Raw genomic sequence first — 23,138 nt, 5'->3', positions numbered from 1 at the left:
CACTTTCTCATGTCCTAAACCTCTCTGGTTTTCTGTTTGAAGGGGCTGATCTTTCTGATTATTTCAACTATGGCTTCAATGAAGATACCTGGAAAGCTTACTGTGAAAAACAGAAAAGGATACGAATGGGGCTTGAAATTCTCCCAGTTACCTCAGCCACCAATAAAATCACGGTAATCAGTGCCCCTTTGTTACATTCCAGATGCCTTTTTGCTTTCCCACCCCTGTAAAGCTGCTTGTGTGCCATAAGCTTGTTCTTCCCAGCTCAGTGTGTGTCTTAGCTTGCACCTTGCTCCCCACCCTGAGCCTAGAGTGTGGCAGTTTGTGTGGGTAGTGTGCCAGACTAGCTCCAGCTAGGTTGCATCTGTCGTCTGACTCAGATTGTGGCCCATCACCTCAGCCTTGTGTGGTATCTTAATGGGCAATGTGTTATTTAACTTAGGCTGAAGACAAAGCTATGGAAGTAAGAGCAAGTGCAGAGATTCTCGATGGCAGATACCATCTTTTTAAGGTGAATTTTAGTAAACTTTTTGTTGGTTGCTCTCATTTTGGCATATTCTTTTTTTATCAAGTATTGCTTCCCATGCCACCACAGGCCTGACAGAAGACCAAGTGAAGTGAACCTTGGCCATAATTTCAAACTCTCCTCTTGCATCAGTGACCTTCTGCCCATGTCACAAAAAGCTGCTTTAAAAAGCTTTGCTTTGCTGATCACCCTGCTGCAAGCATGTGAGTTAGTGGCCTGGTGATCTAACAGAGTTCCTAGGGAAACTTCATACTTCTTTATGTGATGGTTCATGGTTTTTTTTAGTTGCTTATGCAGGTGAAAGAATTTGTGCAGATGTGCTGAGGAAGATTCTCTGGCTTATGGCTTGGTTGTGTTTTTTTCCTGTGGCCTCGTAGCTCTTAACTGTGTTTTGTAACACTTCTCCTTGGCAACTCTGAGATGTGAAAATCAACCTTCTCATGTTTTTGTCCTTCTGGGATTAGAGTGCAATAAATCAAGTGCTAGATAACATTCTGTTCAGAAGTGCTGATTTTTCAGGGAGCAGAAAGAATTGGTATGCCAGGATTCATTTTCAGGATAGAACAGGGGTTTTTAGGTTCTTATTTTCTTCTCTCCTCTTCTGTTTAATCGTCAAGTTGAAATCAAAATACAAAGGTTAGTTATTTTGAGGCTTTTTTTTTCAGTTGTTTGGTTGGTTATGGTTTGGGGTTTGAGGTTTTTTGGTTTGGATTTTGGGTTTTTGGAGGGGGACTTGGGTTTTTTTTGTTGGTGTTGTGGGTGGGTTTTGTTTGGGCTTTTTGGAGTGTTTTGATGTTGGTTTGTTGGGTTTTTTTAATATTTAGTAACTTTTGTGCTTGAACTGTCATTAAACTGGCTTGGAACTGTTTGTTGCTTCCCTCTGTGTACTTCTGTGACACAAACCAGGTATTTTTGTTTGCCCTCATATGCTGCTGGAGGGTATTTCAGTCATTTTGGCTTTATCTCAGTCAGAACAGATCAGAAGCTCCCCAGGGCTTTTTGCTTTCCTCAGTTACCATTCTAATAGTTGAAATGGTGGACAGTGGGAGTTATGATTTGCAGCTGACTTCTCTCAGCTGTTGTCCTGAGGGAAGGAGGATAAATATTCCAAACCAAAGCTTCCCCTTAGAGATTTTTCAGAGACGTACTTAGCCAAAACCTCTTCAGATGGTTGGTTTTTTTAATATATATTTCTGGATACTGAAGTTGAATTCATTTTTTAACAAATCTTAACTATTCATGTGCATTTTTGAGCTCAGGGAAAGAAGTGCCTATGTTTAGAAGTGAGGTTGCCCAGGGAAGTGATTGGGGCTCTGTCCCTGGAGATACTCAAAGTGAAGCTCAACAGGGCTCTGGGCAACCTGATCTAGTTGAGGATGTCCCTGCTGAGTGCAGAGGGGGTTGGACTGGATGAGCTTTGGAGGTCCCTTCCAAGCCAGACCATTCTATGATTCTGCTAAAGCTTAGTAGTTCACTTGCCTACAAGCAGCTGTGAGAACACAACCTGTAAGATCACCAAATCACAGAACATCAGGGGTTGGAAGAGACCTCCAGAGATCACAACCTGTATGATGTCACACTGTGATTGTACTGGAGTGATGTATCTGTAGGTTGCTACAGAGGGAGTGTCTTGAAAAACTGATTCAGCACAGGTTTGTGTTTAGTGCTGAGCCAGGCAGGGCTTTCTTTTCATGTATGATGTGCTGCTGAAGTCAAGCAGTACTTGAAGCAGCTGCACCAAGGGTCTTGCACAGCTTTGTTAAAGTGTCTCTGGAATGCTGCAGTACTTCAAAAGCTTACTGCTGGTTCTGAAGTATTCGGTCTGAACTAATGAGGGTTTGCACACCCCCACAGAGCATGAAGTGACTTCCTCCTCGGACTCAAATTAGATCTCATGGTCAGTAGGGCAGACTTGAGAATCCATCCACTCTGTTTCTTGTCTCGTGGTTTGTTGTTGTTGGGTAGCAGACCTTGTTGGGCTATCTCCTTCCTTAAGATTATGAAGATTTTGATTTTAGTTTGTTAATAAGTTTGCTGCTTCTAAAAATTTAAGACCTTCTTTTGTCCGGAGAGAAAATTCTGCCAGGAGAATCAGTTTGGTCTGCTCACGTTAAATGCTTGGAAAATAAATATCATAGTATCAGTCAGGGTTGGAAGGGACCACAAGGATCATCTAGTTCCAGCCCCCCTGCCATGGGCAGGGACACCCCACACTAGATCAGGCTGGCCAGAGCCTCGTCCAGCCTGGGCTTAAACACCTCCAGGGACGGGGTCTCAACCACCTCCCTGGACAACCCATTCCAGGGCTTCACCACTCTCATGGGGAAGAACTTCCTCCTGACATCCAGCCTGAATCTCCCCACCTCCAGCTTCATTCCATTCCCCCTAGTCCTATCACTACCTGATATCCTGGGTATCCTTTAAACTGTAATAAGTTATTCTCTGGCACATTGCTTCCTACATGTATTAAACACAGCACTTAAGTAATATATCCTTCAAGAATTTTATTGGCTGTGCAAAGGTGATAGTTTGTAAAAAAAAAATCTGATTAAAGTTGGTCTTCCCTCTCTTTTTGTGTTGGCTGTGTGCTGTGCTGAGTGTTGGGTCTGCTACACTCCTGGGGTTGAACTAATGCTGAAATGTTGTTTTGAAGGTACAGCAGGGCAGAACTGGAAATTTGGAGAAAGAGTTGGCAGTGCAGTCGACCAAAGCTGAGTTCACATCTCCTCCTGCCTTATTCAAATCAGGAATCCCAACAAACAGGTCAGTCAGTACTAACTCAAGACCAAAAGAAAACCTTTTTGTGCTCTTACCTTTATGTATTTGAAGTTGATGATTTTTGTAGGAAAAAGGGAAATGGCATTTCTGTAAGAGGTATAAATGAGGCTAGGAGGATGATTAGGGGACTGGAGCGCTGCCTGACAAGGAGAGGCTGAGGGACCTGGGGCTTTTTAGTCTGGACAAGAGAAGACTGAGAGGAGATTTAATAACTGATTATAAATATCTGAGGGCTGGGGGTCAGGAGGGAGGGGACAGGCTCTGCTCACTTGCTCCCTGGGATAGGACAAGGAGCAATGGATGTAAGATGCAGCACAGGAGGTTCCACCTCAACACGAGGATGAACTTCTTCACTGTGAGGTGCTCAGAGCACTGGAGCAGGCTGCCCAGAGAGGTTGTGGAGTCTCCTTCTCTGGAGACTATCAAGGCCTGTCTGGATGTGTTCCTTTGTGAGCTGAGCTAGATTGTATGGTCCTGCTCTGGCAGGGAGGTTGGACTGGATGATCTCTTTGGGTCCCTTCCAACCCCTAACATCCCATGAGTGAAGGAGTGGTTCTAATCACTTTTACCCTTCAGGCTAAGCTTAGGACAAGTCTGTTTTCTCCTAGTACAGATTTACCTTAGCAAAGATTGGGAAACCTATATGTCTTTAAGAAGAAGACAGAAAGTTGTCTGTTTGGTATAGAAAGAGGAAACAAAACAATACATTTGCATCTGTTTCACTGGTGTGTGTTGCAGTGGTTAGACTCAGTTACTTTATATCAATTCAGTGTGAATGCTGTAATTGTGAGTTGTTACAATGCTGAAGCTTTACTGCCACATGAGAAATACTTGGAACAATTTCACATAGAGCTACTGCAAAGGCCTCCTGGCAGAGAGCCAATTATTTTAAATTGTAGAATCAGGGAATGGTTTGGGTTGGAAAGGACCTCCAAAGGTCATCTAATGCAATGCCCCTGCAGTCAACAAGGACATCCTCCACTAGAGCAGGCTGCTCAGAGCCTTGTTGACACCAAGTTTGAACATCTTCAGGGATGGGGTCTCAACCACCTCCCTGGGCAACCTGTGGCAGTGTTCCACCACTCTCATGGTGCAGAACTTGGTCCTAACATCCAGTCTAAATCTTCTCTCATTTCAAACCATTGCCCCTTGTCCTATCACTGCAGGCCTTTGGAAACAGCCCTCTGCAGCCTTCTTGTAGCCTCCTTCAAGTATAGTTTAATTCTTTAATTCTTAGGCTAGGCTCTAAGTCTAGTGAGTAAGTGGCAGCCAGTAGTTAGATTGTTTCTGGATCCTGAAAAGGGGCAATGTGTGTCCAAAAAGCAGTTCATTTTTAGTGCTTGGAGTGATTTCTGAAGCTATGAATTTGCAAATTCCCATTTCCCTTTTCCCCTTGCTCTGTAGCACCCAAATGAACTCAACTTGCCAAGTGAGATTGAGATATCTGTCTGAAATCTCCATGGAGGGTGATGTTCATAGCGCAAATAGCTCATAAATAACCATTCTCTAATTAGAGTGGAATCACTCACTGAGTTGCTGGAATGTTTCTTTCAGGCTCCACTTTGTCTGAGCTCTGCTGTGGGCTCATGTGCTTCCCACACGTGTGGATTGCTTTTTCATGTTGGGATGTATCCATTGGGAATGCATCTGTATCCCAGGTGCCCTGGTCATGTAAGGGACAAACCAAGGCCTTTCTTTTCTTGGCATACTCTGAGACAGAAATCTAGTGATGTCTGCTTAAAATCTTACTACTGAGCTAAGTGGTGGCTGAGGAGTCTTTGAAATTTCCCCATGAGAATCAAGATCCAAGGCTTCAGATTTGCCCAGAATAGAATAGAATTGTTGTATAAACATTTGAGATAATTCAGCAGTAGCCTTGGCTATGGTAGAATTAACAAAGGGAATAGAATAGAGTAGAATTAACCAGATTGGAAAAGACCTTGGAGATCGAGTCCAACCTATCACCCAACACCATCTAATCAACTAAACCATGGCACCAAGTGCCTCATCCAGGCTCTTCTTAAACACCTCCAGGGATGGTGACTCCACCACCTCCCTGGGCAGCACATTCCAATGGCAAATCTCTCTTGCTGGGAAGAATTTCTTCCTCACATCCAGCCTGAACCTCCCCTGCCACAGCTTGAGACTGTGTCCTCTTGTTCTGGTGCTGGTTGCCTGGGAGAAGAGACCAACTCCCACCTGGCTACAACCTCCCTTCAGATAGTTGTAGAAAGCAATAAGGTCTCCCCTGAACCTCCTCTTCTCCAGGCTAAGCAAACCCAGCTCCCTCAGCCTCTCCTCACAGGGCTGTGCTCCAAAACCCTCCCCAGCTTTGTTGCCCTTCTCTGTTGGCCCTTCAGTGCTGGGCTAAGGGTTTAGGGAGGTCATTGTGCCCCTGTACTCTGCATTGGTTAGGCCACACCTTGAGTCCTGTGTCCAGTTCTGGGCCCTCAGTTTAGGAAAGATGTTGAGATGCTGGCATCAAAGCTGGGGAGGGGTTTGGAGCACAGCCCTGTGAGGAGAGGCTGAAGGAGCTGGGATTGTTTAGCCTGGAGAAGAGAAGGATCAGGGGTGACCTCATTGCCCTCTACAACTACCTGAAAGGTGGTTGTAGCCAGGAAGGGGTTGGTCTCTTCTCCCAGGCAACCAGCACCAGAACAAGGGGACACAGTCTCAAGCTGTGCCAGGGGAGGTTTAGACTCGAAGTGAGGAGAAAGTTCTTCACGGAGAGAGTCGTTCGTCATTGGAATGTGCTGCCCAGGGAGGTGGTGGAGTCACCATCCCTGGAGGTGTTCAAGAGGGGATTGGATGTGGCACTTGGTGCCATGGTCTAGTCATGAGGTCTGTGGAGACAGGTTGGACTCGATGATCCTTGGGGTCTCTTCCAATCTTAGTTATACTGTGATACCGTTGGGCTGGATGATCTTGGAGGTCTCTTCCAACCAGATACATTCTGTGATTCTTTTGCAGCCCTCTGTGGCCTCCTCTGGACTCACTCTAACAGCTCTGTGTCCTTCTGATGCTGGGGAGACCAGAACTGGAGGCAGTATCTGGGGTGGAGTCTGCAGAGGAGAGTCAAGGAATAGAATTCTCTCTCTTGCCCTGCTGGCCACACTCCTCTGGCTGCAGCCCAGCACACAGCTGCCTGCTGGGCTGCATGAGGGCACTGCTGGCTCATGCTGAGCTTCTCAGCAAAAACCAACACCCTCAAGTGTTTTTCTTCAGAGCTTATTTGATAACTGGTTTGCTTAATGCTTTTTTTTCCATAATGAGGTGGGGTTTTTTTATTCCTTTGCTGTTACCAGTAAAAGGGGGGGGGAAAAGTAGTGTAGGTTTAGTACCTTGTAGGGAATGGAAGGAGAATGGAGAGTCAGCTTTTGTTTTACAGGAGTCTTTATTGCTTCATTACTTAGTTCTACACACCTGCATGGCTCAGCAAATTTCACCCACATTTAGTGTTCTTCAAAAATGGTCTCTTAGGCTTTATAGAGGAAAAGGAACTTCTGGCATTCAGAATGAGAGAAGTCTACAAGCCTTTCTGCTCTCTCTTGTATTTTCCTTTTGGGTTTTGCCTCTTCCAGCTCTGCTTGTTGACTCTGGTTTGTCCTGTGTTGTTGTTGCAGGAGAATATCTGGCACAATAGATGTCATCGGACAGAGCATCACTATCAGCAGGGTGGAAGGGCGCCGGCGAGCTAACGAGAACAGCAACATACAGGTTTTGTACTGCAGATTTGCCTCTTATCCTTGCCTAAATCTCCCTTCAGGTAGTTGTAGAGAGCAATAAGGTCTCCCCTGAGCCTCCTCTTCTCCAGGCTAAGCAACCCCAGCTGTCTCAGCCTGTCCTTGCAGGGCTGTGCTTCAGACCTCTCCCCAGCCTCATCGCCCTTCTCTGGACACGTTCAAGTGTCTCAATGTCCTTCTTAAACTGAGGAGCCCAGAACTGGACACAGGACTCAAGGTGTGGCCTAACCAGTGCTGAGTACAGGGCACAATGACTTCCTTGCTCCTGATGGCCGCACTATTCCTGATGCAGGCCAGGATGCCATTGGCCTTCTTGGCCACCTGGGCACACTGCTGGCTCATGTTCAGCTGGCTGTCAACCAGTACCCCCAGGTCCCTCTGCCTGGCTGGTTGTGGTAGTTAATTAAAATTCATTCAGGTGAAATAGTTACTGCTGAAGATAAATATTTTGGTCTACCTGAGTGAAGGAAATAAGAGAGACTGCAGACTTGCAGTGCAGGAGACAATATTGGTTCTGCTGGATCTGCATGGGGTAGCATTTTGTTTACTAAGTGATTAAGATAAATATTTTAAACCCCTTTCTCCCCTGTTCCTGCCAGGCACTAATGCTGAAAGCAAAAGCCTCTTTGTATGCAGATTGAGAAATGCAGCCCTTTTAAACTAAGTGGTGAAGGAATGGAGTTGAGAGTGCTTAAATAACATAATATGAATTTTTAACCATGAATTGTAAGCTTAGTCTTCATGATTTTAGTCTTTGTGGGCTTGGGTTATGAGGAGAGAAGCCATTCCTCTGCCCCCTTCTTACTCCAGATATTTACCCAATGAATTTGTTTAGAATAATCTTTTGTTTTGCTTTTTGCACCCAAGAGTGATTTGTTTGTATTTTTCTACTTTTCTGCTCAAAACCTGTAACTCCACTTTAAAGGCATAGCCTAAACCCACCACAGCTTATCTTAAGAAAACAACTAAATGCATTGAGATTCAATACTCATTTTTCTCTGTGGAGAAGACTCAGGGTTGCTTGGTGCCCTACCTGCATTTCCATGCCAGCTTGGGTTGAGGTGAAGGAGTGAAGGGACTCATGGATTGTAGTCCTCCTGTTGAAAACACTGCCGTGTGTTGTTTCAACTGATCTCTCAGTAGTTAAGCAATCTAATGTCTTTGGGGTTTTCATGCTGTCCATACTGATTTATTTTCTTTATATACTTTGCTTTGTATGTAAATTTAAGATGGTTTTGTCAGCCATATTCAGATGATTTATGTTGCCCCTCAAATCTTCCAGCCCTGTTGGCTGCTCTTAGACACTCCAAATAACTTGGCAAGGGTTGGGACGCTGAGCATAGGGGTGCAGCTTGAACTGAGACCATCTGAATATGGCTCTTTAGCTACATAAGTAATACTTTTCCTGTTGTACTAACTGGAAAGAGAGGAAACCTCTCTTCTGCCCTTTTGACATAGCAATTGTAACTATAGTTTGATATTTTACAGGTTCTTTCAGAACGATCTAATCCTGAAGTAGACAATTTTACCAAGCCACCTCCATTTTTCCCTCCAGGAGCTCCACCTACCCACCTTCCACCACCTCCTTTCCTCCCACCCCCTCCTACTGTCAGTTCTGCTCCACCTCTGATTCCCCCACCAGGTAAATATCCTGCACTACTACATAGGGTGTGAAGAATGAGGAGGGCATTACCATCAAATGCTTAATGATATTGAATGAAACACAGTTTGTTCCATGCATGTTTGGCTAGATGTGCAGAATTTGCTACTCTACTCCTCTTAAGTATATCTGCAGGGCAGAAACAGAATCCATGGACTTTATTTTCTCAGTAAGCACAATCCCAATTAGTAAATAATTACCTAAAGACTAGATGTTGGATCTTGTGCCTTTGGAAATGTTTGAATAGAGAAGCTGTTTTTCTGTAAGTCAACTGCTATTGAGAGGTTGATGGTAACAAATGATTCTACAAACTTTTGAGATCCCATGACTTCATGGCAGAAGCTGGGTTCTCTCTGATGTCCAAGGTCAGAGCAGCAGCAGAAGCTCTACTCCTCCTTTCCCCATGAATTACCAGAAGTCTGATGAGAAATCACGCTTGTGCCCTTTCCTTTCTTTCAGTCAGAGGTCTTGCTGGCATCTGGGGGCTTTATCCACCATCCTGTGTCTGTGAATCACAAAAGACTGAAAACTCTTTGAGAGCTCTTCTCATTGTTAAATCTGAATTCAGTGACATTTACTGAATGGTGACAGAAACTTGATATTTATGGAACTTTACAGCCATTTGTTACCTGAGAGGGGTCATCCTCAGGAATTAAGTTCAAAAGGACACAGCAGGGAGCTAAGAATGGACAGTGAGAAATGAAAATAGATGGAGAAAGAAATGCTCTTTGGGGAGTATTTAAGTAGGAAAGTGAAGGATTGGTTATAGAAGACACTGACTGGACACGAGGCACTTTCCTTGGTTGCTCCTTTTGTTCCTTTACTTCTTTTGCTTGATTTGTTTTGAAACCATGTGGAGCAGTTTCTATGCTATTCTCCTTGCATATGTAAAGGCTTCTCTGTTATAATACTGCTGTGTGTAAGCAAGGAAGTGAAGTCATTATTTCTGTGCAATGAATTTGTTTGGGGCTTTTTAGGTTTGAAGTCCTCGTAGAAGCGATTGCTTTCTCCACACACTAAAACTATTAGCTCCTGCTGCCTGGCAAGCTCTGGCCTTCTTCAGTTGTTGTCATACACAAAGTGATGCAACCTAGCAAACAGAAGAGATTTAAAGATGAAATAATTCTTTGCCCTTTCCCAGGTTTTTATGCATGAATGGAAAAATTAGGTTGTCTGAGGAGAGAATGTGCTGTTTGCTCTGACAATTTTGTGATGTGTCCCTGTTGCAGGGGGACAGGACCCAGATGCTCCTGCTGTTAGTGTTAAGCTGAGTGAAACCCTCTCTGATTAAATAATACAGCTAATGCATTGCAAATTGTTAGAAAGTAATTATATTAGTTGTTATTGTGGTATCCAAAAGGATGAAAGGAACCCCCACCAGCACCCCAAATATTCTTGGTGCAGGGATATCAACTGTTCTTAAGGAGTCCCTCACCTGTTGAGCTTTTAAAGGTGAAAGAGATCCACATGTGTTAGAGATTTAGCAAGCAGGTTTGGCTTTAGCCTTGTGGTTCCCAGACAGGTTTATGACATACACTTGTTCAGAAGGTCTCCTTCCACATCCTTCCCTGCTTCAAGCAGATTTGAAAATAATAATGAAGAGGATTTGGTTTCTTCAGGCCTGTGTTTTAATTGTGCTGTTGCCAGCTCTTCATCTTCAAAGCTAATCCTAAAATAGAATCTGCCATCCCTCTTAGGTTCAATGAAGGAGGAGTTTAAAAGAAAAACCCCCAACCCTACTCTTAACCACCATTAAACCAGGACTACTTGCCAGAAAATTTAAGTATTCCAAATATAAAACATCCTCCAAAAGCCCCTTTGAAAGAGAAGCTTACTTTGAAGTTAGGTCTCTTGTTCTGAATTCATTCACTTGTGTGATTTTTGGGTTTTTTTTCCCAGGAGTAAGTCCTGGAATGATTCAAAGGGCCAAATGCACCAAATTCTCCCAACACTCCTAGGAGCTCAGTGGCTGTGGCATGAAATGTGTTGTGTTTTGTTTCCTGGGTTTATTGCTTTTAACAGAAGAACATGGATGCTTTAAAAGCTGATTTATGTCTTCTACTTTTAAGGGTGTGGTTAAAAAGTGCCATGTATTTGTGAAACTGAAAAACCAAACAACCCCAAATCTCAAGTATTGAACTGCTGTTGCTTAACTTTGGGAGGTTTGACTGCCTAAGCTTCTAGCAGGGGTTAGCAAGGAACTGTAAATCTGCTCAGCACTAGCAATCTAAGTTTGTACTCTGGTGACTAATGAGTGAGAATTTGACTTAGTTTAGCCTGTGGCAAAAGGCTGAGTTCTGTTGCAGTGCTGAGGGCTGTTAGAGAGGTCAGCTCATTTGCAGGATGTTGCTGAGCTGTGGCAGCATTGTCTGGTTCCTTACTTTCCAAGAGGAGCAGGGGTGGCTTTGCTTCAGGAAAACCTGCCTGGGTTTCTGTGAATACCGACCAGCCTTGAGTTCCTAGGATGGCCTGAAAGCAGTTCTGAGCACATCACCTAAAATGCTGCACTAATCCCACTTGGATTGCTTTTGACCTGTGAGTCTTGAGGATTCAGGCTTAGGCCAGCTGTATCTTTGTGGCAGTACAAGGTGTTATAGGGGCTTGATGTGATCTGTGCAGTCACCTTCTTGCACTGGTACTCAAGTTTAGTCCACACCTTGCAAGAGGTGACTCTGTATTTCAAGAGCTCTTTTTCTTCCTCAGAAGAAGTAATTTCACAGAATGTTAGGGGGTTGGAAGGGACTTCCAAAGCTCATCAAGCCCACCCCTCCTGCCAGAGCAGGAGCACCTAGGGCAGGTCACAGAGGAAGGCACAGTGCTGCATATTGCAGGCTTGTGTGCTGAGGAACTGAAAATAGTTCAATGTGGTAGAGAAATTTGGCCCTTTACTCCCTCTCCCCCCAAGTCTCTTTCTTCAGAACTACTCTCAACCCACTCTGCACCCAGCCTGGACTTGTGCCTGGGATTTGCCTGACCCAGATGCAGGACCTTGACTTTGATGCACTTTTAATTCTTTGGGTAGGATTTCTCAGCCTTTAGTTAGCTGTGTGACAGCTGAGCTGGCTCTGAAAACCAGAAAAGTTAGGGCAGTTTTTGAACGTGTCCCTTATCAAAGAGTTCTCCTTTCTCAGATGTTAACAAGAAAATAAAATACCAAGTGATGTTTTTTTCCCCTCTACAAGTAGCAACTAAGTGATTAAATGCAGAGTGGCATATCACTGAGTGATAAGCCTACAGCGCTTACAGGTGCTAGAATGTGTTGTCCACATAGACCTGCTCTTTCCTGCACTAAGCTCTGAAAGGCCAGGTTCATCCAGGACCACAAACCAGTGCAAATGTATTCTGTGGGATGTTCCTTTCCTTCTGGATATTAAGCACTTCAGGGTTATGGATTGAATTCTATGCTTGGGACCCAGACTCATTCTTGGTTTGTTTTTGCCTCTGAAATCCTGAAGAACGGGAATGAAAAAGCCAGATCTGAGAAGGCTTGTGTAAAATCTTAATGGTTGGTGTTAAGGTGGGACCTTGATCACAGACAATAAGTTCTCATTCTTTTTGAGCATGTAGGTGGTGATAGCTTAATGTGATTTCAGCTCTACAGTTACTAGAACCTGATCCCATATTCGTTGTCTTTTTAGGTATCCCAATAACAGTGCCACCACCAGGTAAACTTGCTTGAAATCCTTTTCCCCATTTGGTTAAGAAAGGAGAACTGAAATGGTCTGCAATGTAGCAACTTCCATTCAGTTAGCTAGATAAGAGTTATCACTACAAAACTAGATGCAGAGCTGGAGACTCAGGTGTTGTGATGCCAGGCAGAAAAGAAAATGAATGAAAATGCTGCTGAGTAATGGAACTCATCACCCAGTTGTAGATGGAGGATTTGGACTTTTTTGGTTTCCCCTTTGGCTTGGTTTTTTTCCCCTTTTCCCCCTTCTCTCCTTTTCCCCCTTCTCTCCTTTTCCCCCTTCTCTCCTTTTCCCCCTTCTCTCCTTTTCCCCCTTCTCTCCTTTTCCCCCTTCTCTCCTTTTCCCCCTTCTCTCCTTTTCCCCCAATAGTTGTGGTTGGTTTTTATGAAGTGTTGTTAACCACTCAGGAATTTCCCTGTGTTTCTAGATGACTGTGTTTTGAATAGTGCCAAAGTATTTGATTTGAAACCCTGATGGTGCATGTTTAATAATCTGCCTTTGTGAAGCAGGAAGGTAGTTGTCAGTCTTACAAGATAAACCCCATTTACGCAGTGAAAAACAATAGTTGCCTTGTACTCTGGAACTGATTTGCTAGTGCATGCTTAGCCTGGTTCTTTTATGTGTTTATGGTTTGGTTTCATTTTTACTCTCCCTCCCCCCTCACCTAATTTATGTTACAGGCTTTGCACCACCTCCTGGCGGCCCTCCACCTTCCCTCATACCCACCATAGACAGGTGGGTGAACTCTTACAGACTGATGAGTCAGCATTCTGGAACTGAAGTCAGGGCTCTTACACTACCCAGTGGCTTATGGATTTTACCAGGGAGTGGTGAGACAGTCTCAGATTTGTGCAGTGTTTGTACAGCAGTGTCAGTAGTCACACCTGCCTGGCACTAAAGCGGCAGGCGGCTTCCTTTAACTAGCCCTGCTCAAAGCGGAGGACTTAAATCCATTCATAGCAAACACTTTGGTTTAGTCTGTGTGGTGGGAAGAATCCAGGGGAATAATATGGAGAGGATGTGTTTCTTGGTGGTAGATATTTCTTGACTTTCATGGTAAAAGTGGGTTTTTGCCTGTGTTCTCTCTTCAACAGTGGCCACCCTTCTGGCTATGATGGTCGGTCTGTTCGTGCATTTTCCTATGGCAGTGGTAAGTAAGCTTCTGCCTTTGAAAACCTTGCCTGCTGCGAGATGAAACTGTTGATAGATAGCTAAAATCCTGATGAGTCTTATCAAACAATTTGCTAAGAGACTGAACAGATCCTTTCAGCAATTAATTGTGAAAGCTCTTTGCCTGCTTTCCCCATGCAGAGCTACAGGCTGGGGTCAGAGTGGCTGGAGAGCAGCCAAGTAGAGAGGGACCTGGGGGTGCTGGTTGAGGGTAGGCTGAACATGAGCCTGCAGTGTGCCCAGGCAGCCAAGAGGGCCAATGGCATCCTGGCCTGCATCAGGAACAGTATGGCTAGCAAGAGCAGGGAGCTCATTGTGCCCCTGTACACTGCACTGGTTAGGCCGCACCTCGAGTACTGTGTCCAGTTCTGGGCCCCTCAGTTTAGGAAGGAGGTGGACTTGCTGGAACAAGTCCAGAGAAGAGCAACAAAGTTGGTGAGGGGTTTGGAACACAAGCCCTACGAGGAGAGGCTGAGGGAGCTGGGGTTGCTTAGCCTGGAGAAGAGAAGGCTCAGGAGAGACCTTATTGCTCTCTACAACTACCTGAGGGTAGGTTGTAGACAGGCAGAGGTTGGTCTCTTCCCCCAGGCAGCCAGTACCAGAACAAGAGGACACAGTCTCAGGCTGCGCCAGGGGAGGTTTAGGTTGGATGTTAGGAAGAAGTTCTATACAGAGAGAGTGATTGCCCATTGGAATGGGCTGCCTGAGGAGGTGGTGGAGTCACTATCGCTGGAGGTTTTCAGGAGAAAACTTGATGGGGTGCTTGGTGCCATGGGTTAGTTGTTTAGGTGGTGTTGGATTGGTTGATGGGTTGGACGTGATGATCTTGAAGGTCTCTTCCAACCTGGTTTATTCTATGTATTCTGTTATAAACAGATACATGGTTGCAAACCCAGCAGCTCTTGCTAAATGCTGTTGGTTTGCTTGGATATTTGTGTGCTGGATTTTTTTCCATGCTATCCTCATAGCAGAGGTGCTCCAGCCCTTGGAGAATCTTTGTGGCCTCCTCTGGACTCACTCCAACAGCAGTGTGTTATTCTTATGCTGGGGATGCCAGCACTGGAGGCAGTGTTGGAGGTGTGGTCTCAGCAGAGCAGAGTCAAGGGGCAGAATCCTCTCTCTTGCCCTGCTGGCCACACTCCTCTGGATTCACTCCAGCACAAGACTCGCCTTCTGTGCTGAATTGGTGGCTCATGGTGAGCTTCTCATCAATCAGTGCACCCAAATCTGTTCCTTCAGAGCTACTCTCAACCCTCAGCTCTCTGAGCAGCAAACACAGAGCAGCAATTCATATTCCAAAGTAAGCTGCTTGTCTGTTCTGAAGAGTTCCTGGTAAAAGTGTAGGTAACAAAACTGCACCCTGGTTTATCTCAGGCTCTTGGGATGGAAATGACATACTTCTATCTGATGAGAATTACTGCAGAGATGGAGGAGTAGCCAAAATTCACTGTAAAAGTTGATCCCACCATTAATAACTGAAGTGTATGCATTTAAAGTGAAGCTGGAGTTTACACCTGAGATGAGAATACCCTGGCAGCCAGCAACTCGTAGACCATCCTTATGTTGTTGACATAGTGGCAAGTCAAGGAAATTAGCAGGCTTTAAAGTCCAGCTGGTTTTTTGCTATTTCTGGCTGCTTTCCTTAGAAGAATTCCAGGTTTTTGGCAGGGTAATGAACAACATAGTATTGTATGAGGGCATTTATTTTCTTGTCCTGTTAACTCCTCTTTTTGTCTGTAGCCCTCAAATGAGACAATGTGGAGCACTGTGTCAGAAGCAAAGCCTCCTGGAAGTGCTTTGTCACAGAATCACCATGTTTTTCATTGCAAGTGTATTTTAACAATCAAGCAGGGTTTTCCTGCCCAAAAGGTCTTTTGTATTCCTCCTTTGGCTGCTTGGCAAGCTGCTGTCATCAGCTTCTGCCAAAGCAGGCATACCCCAGCCATTGCAGGCAAGGCAGTCAGAAGATAGCTGCCTGGAGAAGCCACTGATGTCATAACAGCATAGCAGCAGTAATGCTCTTGGCATTGTTCAGTGGGGATTCATGTTCATGGTACTGCTCATGTCTCTGTGTGCCACCATGGAGTCAAGTGAATGTTGTTCTCATGTTATAGATAATGAAGTGGAACTCAAAGCAAACGAGTTATTGGAGGCTATGTTATCATTGGCTAGCAAAGCAGATAAGCAGAAAGTGGGAAGTCCTCTGTACTGTAAGTCCACCAGAGAGTGCTGTTTCCAGTTAAATACCACAGCCCTGATGTTTTTTCATCAAGAGGATGCATTCACAGGGCTCCTGGAGAGGGAGGGCAGGACAGGACACCTGGGGCATGAAGAGCAGCAGTTAGTTATTACGTGGGAGTTGGCAGAAAGCAACAGAGAAGCTTGGCCCTTCCCCCTTCCCATTGCTGCTTACCTAAACAGATTGGCAGGCAGTGGTGTGACTTCCTAAGCAGATCATCTTTTAGATGGAAGAGAATATGCTTCAGTTCCTAAAACTATTCCATTTTAGTGGTAATAGTGATGCTGCTGAGCCTTCAGTAACAATGGTATCTTAGCAAGCTTTATTTCTTCTCCTCAGCCTGATTACATGGGATTTTGATTCTGTAACCAGGAAAGGTTGGCAGAGCAGTGTAGGATATCAATTAGTGATTGAGAACTTGGAAAGCAACAATATATTTTTACAGGATATCAATTAGTGACTGAAAACCAGGAAACCAACAGCATATCTTCAAACCCAGGTCTTTTAAGGGACAAAATACAGAAAGAACATCTTCTAAATATCAAGTTTGTCCTTGTTTTTTGTTGTCTTTTCAGAACTGTAATTTCAGAGCCACTGGGTGTCAAAGGCAGTTTTATTTCTGGTTATTTAGTTGTTCCCCCCACCCAAAAAAAGGCCTAAACCTATAGCTATTTGACCACCTGAAATCACATTTCTTTCAGCAAATCCTTGCAGAATATTTTAATTAGTTTTTTTCTCTTTTTTTTTAAGAGGATTGAGATCATTTTTGTGCTGTGCATCCTTGTTCTGAACATCTCTACAAGCAGGATTTAAATGACAGGTTTTGTGCAGTACATCCTGGTTCTGAACATCTCCACAAGCAGGATTTAAATGAGTGCTAGAGGCCTTTATTAGAATAGAATAGAATTAACCAGGTTGGAAAAGACCTTCAAGATCATAAAGTCCAACCTATCACCCCACACCTCATGACTAACTAAACCATGGCTCCAAGTGCCACATCCAATCCTTTTTTGATACTTCCAGGGACAGTGACTCCACCACCTCCCTGGGCAGCACATTCCAATGGCCAGTTACTCTTTCTGGGAAGAACTTTCTCCACACCTCCAGCCTAAACTTCCCCTGGCACAGCTTGAAACTGTGCCCTCTTGTTCTGGTGCTGGTTGCTTGGGAGAAGAGACCAACCCCCACCTGGCTACAGCCTTCCTTCAGGTAGTTGTAGAGAGCAGTAAGGTCTCCCCTGAGCCTCCTCCAGGCTAAGCAACCCCAGCTCCCTCAGACTCTTCCCATAGGGCTGTGCTCCAGACCCCTCCCCAGCTTAGCATTGTAAGGGAGGGGAAAGAGGAAGGCAGAGCTTATTCAGGATGAAGTTGGCTGTGAAAGGGGAAGGTTGAGGACTGTGAGTGAGGAGGCTGGCAGGCGTGGATGTGTTCGTGCATCAGTAGTGTTACAGTTTTCACCTGCTGTCTGCTTTTGTTCCTTCTAATCCTTGCGTCTTTTTCTTTAGTCACCTTTCCGCACCTTGCAGGTTCCTCTCCTTCCTGGCCTAGCCTCATGGACACCAGCAAGCAGTGGGATTACTATGCACGGAGAGAGAAGGACAGGGAGCGAGAGAGAGAGCGATCCCGAGACCGGGATCGGGACCGGGAGCGGGAGCGAGAGCGTACCAGGGACAGGGAGAGGGAGCGAGACCACAGCCCGACTCCCAGTGTCTTCAACAGGTGAGTGCTTTGGCTCTGCTCACAACCACACCATGCTAGGGCTTGGGAGGGACCTCTACAGATAGCCAGTCCAAACCCCCTGCCAGTTCACATTGAATGCTCCAGGCTGGAAGGGACCTCCAAAGCTCATCCAATCCAACCTCCCTGCAGTCAGCACGGGCATCCCCAACTACATCAGGTTGCCCAGGGCCTTGTCAAGCTTCACCTCAAATATCCCCAGGAATGGGGCCTCAACCACCTCCCTGTTCCAGTGTTCCACCATCCTCATAGTGATGAACTACTTTGATACCCAATCTAAATCTGCCCTTCTCTAGTTTGAAGTCATTGCCCCTTGCCCTGTCACTGCAGGCCCTTGGAAACAGTCTCTTCCCATCTTTACTATTGGACCCCTCAGGTACTGGCAGGCTGCTATTAGGTCTCCCTGGAGCCTTCTCTTCTCCAGGCTGAACACCCCCAGTTCCCTCAGCCTGTCCTTGTAGCAGAGATGCTTCAACCCTCTGATGATTTTTGTGGCCTTCTGGACCCTCTCCATCAGGTCCATGTCCTTCCTGTGTTGAGGGCTCCAGACCTGTACACAGTACTCCAGGTGAAGTCTCAGCAGAGCAGAGCAAAGTGGCAGAATCACCTCTTTGGCAACACATTTTTTGATTCAGCCCAGGCTGTGATTTGCCTTCTGTGCTTCAAGCTCACACTGCCTGCTCCTGCCCAGCTTCTCATCTACAGCCTCAGGGCTGCTTTCTAACAACCTCCAGTCTGTATTGATAGTGAGGTTTGTTCCAGCCCAGATGCAGAACCCTGAACTTGCTCTTGTTGAATATCATGAGGTTTCACCTGGGCCACCTCTCCAGCTTGTCCAGGTCCCACCTCACTACCCAGTGATCCAGACAACACTTCCTCAGTTTAGCTGCAGGGATGCTCAAACACCTGCACCTCTGTTTGTGTGCTCCAACATTAAATGTAGTGTTCAGTTGTGTGTTCCAAGGAGCCAGAGGACATGGCATCCTCCCCTTCCCCCTTTTCTCTTGGAACCTGTAAGTAAACCTCTAAATGCAAACCAGAAGTGTAAAAGCAGCAGCCTGTGTCCCAACTGGTCTGAGTGCTGTGCAGGTCAAAGGCGTGATTTAAGCCCTTTGTATGAGTAGGATGTCCAGCTCTCTGACCTCAGTAGGATCATGACAGAATGGCTTAGGTTGGAAGGGACCTCACACATCATCTACTCCAACTTTCAACTACAGTTGGCCCGTATCAGGAGCAGTGTGGCCAGCAGGAGCAGGGAGGTCATTTGCCCCTGTACACTGCACTGGTTAGGCCACACCTTGAGTCCTGTGTCCAGTTCTGGGCCCCTCAGTTTAGGAAAGATGTTGAGATGCTGGAATATGACCAGAGAAGGGCAACAAAGCTGGGGAGGGGTTTGGAGCACAGCCCTGTGAGGAGAGGCTGAGGGAGCTGGGGTTGCTTAGCCTGGAGAAGAGGAGGCTCAGGGGAGACCTTCTTGCTGTCTACAACACCCTGAAGGGAGGTTGTAGCCAGGTGGGGGTTGGTCTCTTCTCCCAGGCACCAAGCACCAGAACAAGAGGACACAGTCTTAAGCTGTGCCAGGGGAGGTTTAGGCTGTATGTTAGGAAGAAATTCTACACAGAGAGAGTGATTGGCCATTGGAATGTGCTGCCCTGGGAGGTGGTGGAGTCACCATCACTGGAGGTGTTCAGGAGGAGACTTGATAGGGTGCTTGGTGCCATGGGTTAGTTGATTAGGTGGTGTTGGATGATGGGCTGGATGTGATGATCTCGAAGGTCTCTTCCAACCTGGTCTGGTCTATTCTATTCTATACAATTGGTTGCTCAAGGCCTCATCCAACCTGGCCTTGAACACCTCCAGAGATGAGGCAGCCACAACCTCCAAAGGCCACATGTTCCACTCTCACCACCCTCCTACTGGAAAACTTCTTCCTCAGCTCCAGTCTAACCCTGCTCTGCCTCAGCTTCAAATCATTCCTCCTTGGCCTGGCTCTAAACACCCTTAGGAGAAGTCCCTCTGCAGCCTTCCTGCAGGATCCCTTGAGGCAGCTCTAAGGTCCCCCTGGAGTCTTCTCACCAGCAGATCTAGAAAAATCTGTAGAAGAGCTATGTGAATCTGGGTTGCCAGTTCAGTGCCAAGAGCAATGTGCTGCAACATTTGACCTTAATGATTGACTGGTGCTAATAGCTGCTAAAATGGTTAATTTGGTCATTAGCAGTGCCTGGGTAATTATGGATCCTATCTTGTGTAAAACTTTGCATTTCAAAGTCTGAGTTTTTCAGGCAAATGATGAAAACAGCAAATTCTGGCACTCCCAGCAGCCAACTTTATTCTGCTGTCAACTAATTGCTTTAAAAAAACCCCAAAAGAACTCGAAGTAAAGCTGCAGCTGCTGTGTGGTGCCTGTGCAGGAGTACAAAGCATGTAATGCTCAGCTTGCTGTGGCTCCACAGAGCAGAGGTCTGTTGGCTGCCAGGTTTAGCTACATTTACTTTGCTCATTATTTGCTAAGTGTTTCTGAGTAAGCATCCTGACCCTTCTCTCAGGCTTGGGGTTTTTTGTGTTGCTCTCAGGTTTTTTTGCAGAATTACCCCTCTATTAGCTGGGGATTGTTTTTTTAGCACTGGTTTGAGAGCACCCAGGCTCAACATCACTGCAGCTGAGAGAAGACATTGGGGTGGTTTTTTTGCACAGGGTTTGTTAGCTGGTACAAGATAAGAGGATTTTCCATGTAGGCAGATGTGCTGATGTCCTCTCCTGTGAGCACACAGTGTCAGGTCTTGAGAACTCCAGCCCAATGTAAACATCTGTTTCTCAGACAGCTTGATTGAAGGCCAGATAGAAGCCTGGTCATTCAAGGGTGCTTGAAATGAACCTTAATAGCTTCCAGCCCTCAAGAAATCTCTGTGCTGCTGCCAGAGTTATCTGTAAAGGAGGGGGGAAGAGCAGGCCTCAACTTTTTTTTATGTGACTAAATTATCCACCATCTGTAGCAAAGCTGTTGCCACATGGCTGTGGAAGAAAACTGAGGCCCTTAGCTGGTGGCAGTTGGTTTGAGAGTCACAGGGAAGGTGGGAGAGGCTTACAAGAGGACATGCAGACACGATGTTAGTTAAGGAGGTTTATTTTCAGTTCTTTGCCCTTAATCAAAATAAAATGAAACAAGCTATGAGGAGAGGAAAGTGAACTGGTTTGGAGAGTGCACAGAGGCAGGACTTCTATTTAACTTCCCTTTGTTTCATTTTGCTCAAGCTGTGCTGGGGTGGGATTTGAAGCAAGCATCATCAGCTTTTTTACAGAGGATTTTGCTTTCAATGTTTGCAGCAGCTCATGGAGTGATGGAATGGTTTGGGTTAGGAGAGACCTTTAAAGGTCCTGTATTTGTGTTAGGGTATTTGTGTGTCCAGAGAAAGGCAACAAAGCTGGGGAGGGGTTTGGAGCACAGCCCTGTGAGGAGAGGCTGAGGGAGCTGGGGTTGCTTAGCCTGCAGAAGAGGAGGCTCGGGGGAGACCTTATTGCTCTCTACAACACCCTGAAGGGAGGTTGTAGCCAGGTGGGGGTTGGTCTCTTCTCCCAGGCAAGCAGCACCAGAACAAGAGGACACAGTCTCAAGCTGTGGCAGGGGAGGTTCAGGCTGGATGTTAGGAAGAAATTCTTCCCAGCAAGAGAGATTGGCCATTGGAATGTGCTGCCCAGGGAGGTGTTGGAGTCACCATGCCTGGAGATGTTTAAAAAGAGCTTGGATGAGGCCCTTGGTGCCATGGTTTATTTGATCGGATGGTGTTAGGTGATAGGTTGGACTTGATGATCTCCAAGGTCTTTTCCAACCTGGTTACTTCTGGATTTGTTAGACTTTTAAAAGAAAGTGGAAACTCTTTATTCTGTAAGTATAACCAAAAATGTGGTTGAAAAATGAACCCTCCAGCTGTCTTTATTCTATTCTACCTTTACCCTGCTGTGCTCAGGTGAAATAGTGCATTTTCACAGCACATCTCCCTGTCCCTTTGAGCAGATGCTACTCCTTTGGGGCTGTTGTCCCTTCTCAGCTGATGTTTTCTTTGGTCCTATTTCCATAGTTTGGTGTCAGTCACTTGCCACTGAAAGTGTAAACTTTGGGATTTGATTGAGAGCTCAGCATTTGGTGGGTTTTCCTTCAGCTGTTTGAAAAACCAACCCAAACCAAACACATCTCCTGTGAGGGTGACTGAGCACTGGCACAAGCTGGCCAGAGAGGTTGTGGCCTCCCCATCGCTGAAGATGGCCAAAAGCCATCCAGGCAGGGTCCCAGGCAACTTGTGGCCCTTCTTGAGCTGAGCTTTAGACCAGATGGTCTTCGGTCATTCCTTCCAACCTCAGTCATTCTGTGATGTGTCACTGATGTGCGCTGCAATATCTGATCAGCTCACTCTCAGCTCTGTAAGTGAATTACACCATTTGACAAAGGTTACAGGCACTGATCGCTCACTGCAGTCACAGCACTCAGTGCACAGCTCAGAACTTCCTTCCTGGTGTGGATGTGTGAATCTTTTCAGCATCCCTTGTTAAAGCAGGATCCCTTGCAGGCTGTTTAATGCTTCTCTGCACTGTCTTATTGCCAGTTGTTGAAGTTTGCTTCATGGTGTCATCATACAGAGTTTCACAGTGCTGTTGCTTCAGGCATTGCCCCTTCTCACTCTGAGCTTTCAGGCAGAGCTGTAAAAGGCACTAAAAGTCCTGTCTGCACTTGGGCAGTGCCCACAGGATTCAACTTATGGCAGATAAAATTGGTTTGCTCTAAGTTCTCACTGCTCCAGGACATGAGAAATGTCTTTAGGTTTGAGCTGTTCTCCTCATGTGAGCTGTCTGGTCTGTTCTGCTGCTGTCAGGGACCTCAGCAAGAGACTTTCTTTGATGGGAAACTAGAAAGCATTAAACACTTGGCTTTTGGTGAGCTTCACCTGTTTCAGTGGGTGCCTCAGAAAGCCTGTTCACATTGTGCCTCTTTAGGACTTGCTGGAGATCCTCCAACCTATGATTACAAAGACTTGCTGGGATCTATAAATAGTTCCAGTAGGTTCATTTGTGTTGCAGACTCGTCGTTAAGTGATGCTAGACACTGTGTCTGGGTAGGATTTCCTTGGTCCAGGGGATAAAGTGAGCCCAGCTTTTTAAAGCTGTTCTATGATCCTGCTGTAGCAAGGGGAGGATGGACTAGATGATCTTAAGAGGTCCCTTCCAACCCCTAACAATCTGTGACTCTGTGATCCTGTAATGTAGCATTTCTGTGGTGTTGGCTAAGTGCAGATACTGCTCTCACCTGCTGCTTAGAACCACACTTCTCATCAAGTCAGGCTGTGGAAATACACTTGCTAAGTAAAGCCTTTAAATTCTCTTAGAGCCTGTAGTATTTTGGGGGGTTTCTTACCAGCCTTGTAGCAGGACAGCACTTGTGGTAGTCCAAAGGAGGAATGGAAGTAGGAGACAGCATTGGGACTGGAGAGAAATGGATTTTAAAAGCAACCTAAACCACTGAGTGGATTTTACTGTCCTTCCTTGAAGCCATTGTAAGGAAATGGCTCAACTGTACCAACACTGAATTGACTCCAATGGTAGATAGG

The 23,138-nt window shown here is 45.8% G+C and overlaps 1 protein-coding gene across 2 annotated transcripts in view; it reads left to right on the top strand.

The window, feature by feature from the left end:
- Positions 1-23,138, top strand: part of FIP1L1 (factor interacting with PAPOLA and CPSF1) — a 38,205-nt gene that overhangs the window by 12,870 nt on the left and 2,197 nt on the right. The window contains exons 7-15 of one of the 2 annotated variants that reach the window (XM_054163436.1): positions 43-173; positions 443-511; positions 3,180-3,289; positions 6,928-7,021; positions 8,536-8,689; positions 12,346-12,372; positions 13,077-13,131; positions 13,491-13,546; positions 17,310-17,523. In XM_054163436.1, the coding sequence (XP_054019411.1) occupies positions 43-173; positions 443-511; positions 3,180-3,289; positions 6,928-7,021; positions 8,536-8,689; positions 12,346-12,372; positions 13,077-13,131; positions 13,491-13,546; positions 17,310-17,523 (910 nt within the window). The remainder of the gene's footprint in view (positions 1-42; positions 174-442; positions 512-3,179; positions 3,290-6,927; positions 7,022-8,535; positions 8,690-12,345; positions 12,373-13,076; positions 13,132-13,490; positions 13,547-17,309; positions 17,524-23,138) is intronic. The other variant, XM_054163441.1, reaches the window with a different exon arrangement.

The sequence above is a fragment of the Dryobates pubescens genome, chromosome 1 (genome assembly GCF_014839835.1).
Source record: "Dryobates pubescens isolate bDryPub1 chromosome 1, bDryPub1.pri, whole genome shotgun sequence".
NCBI lineage: Eukaryota > Metazoa > Chordata > Aves > Piciformes > Picidae > Dryobates > Dryobates pubescens.
This window is presented reverse-complemented; position numbering and strand designations above follow the sequence as displayed.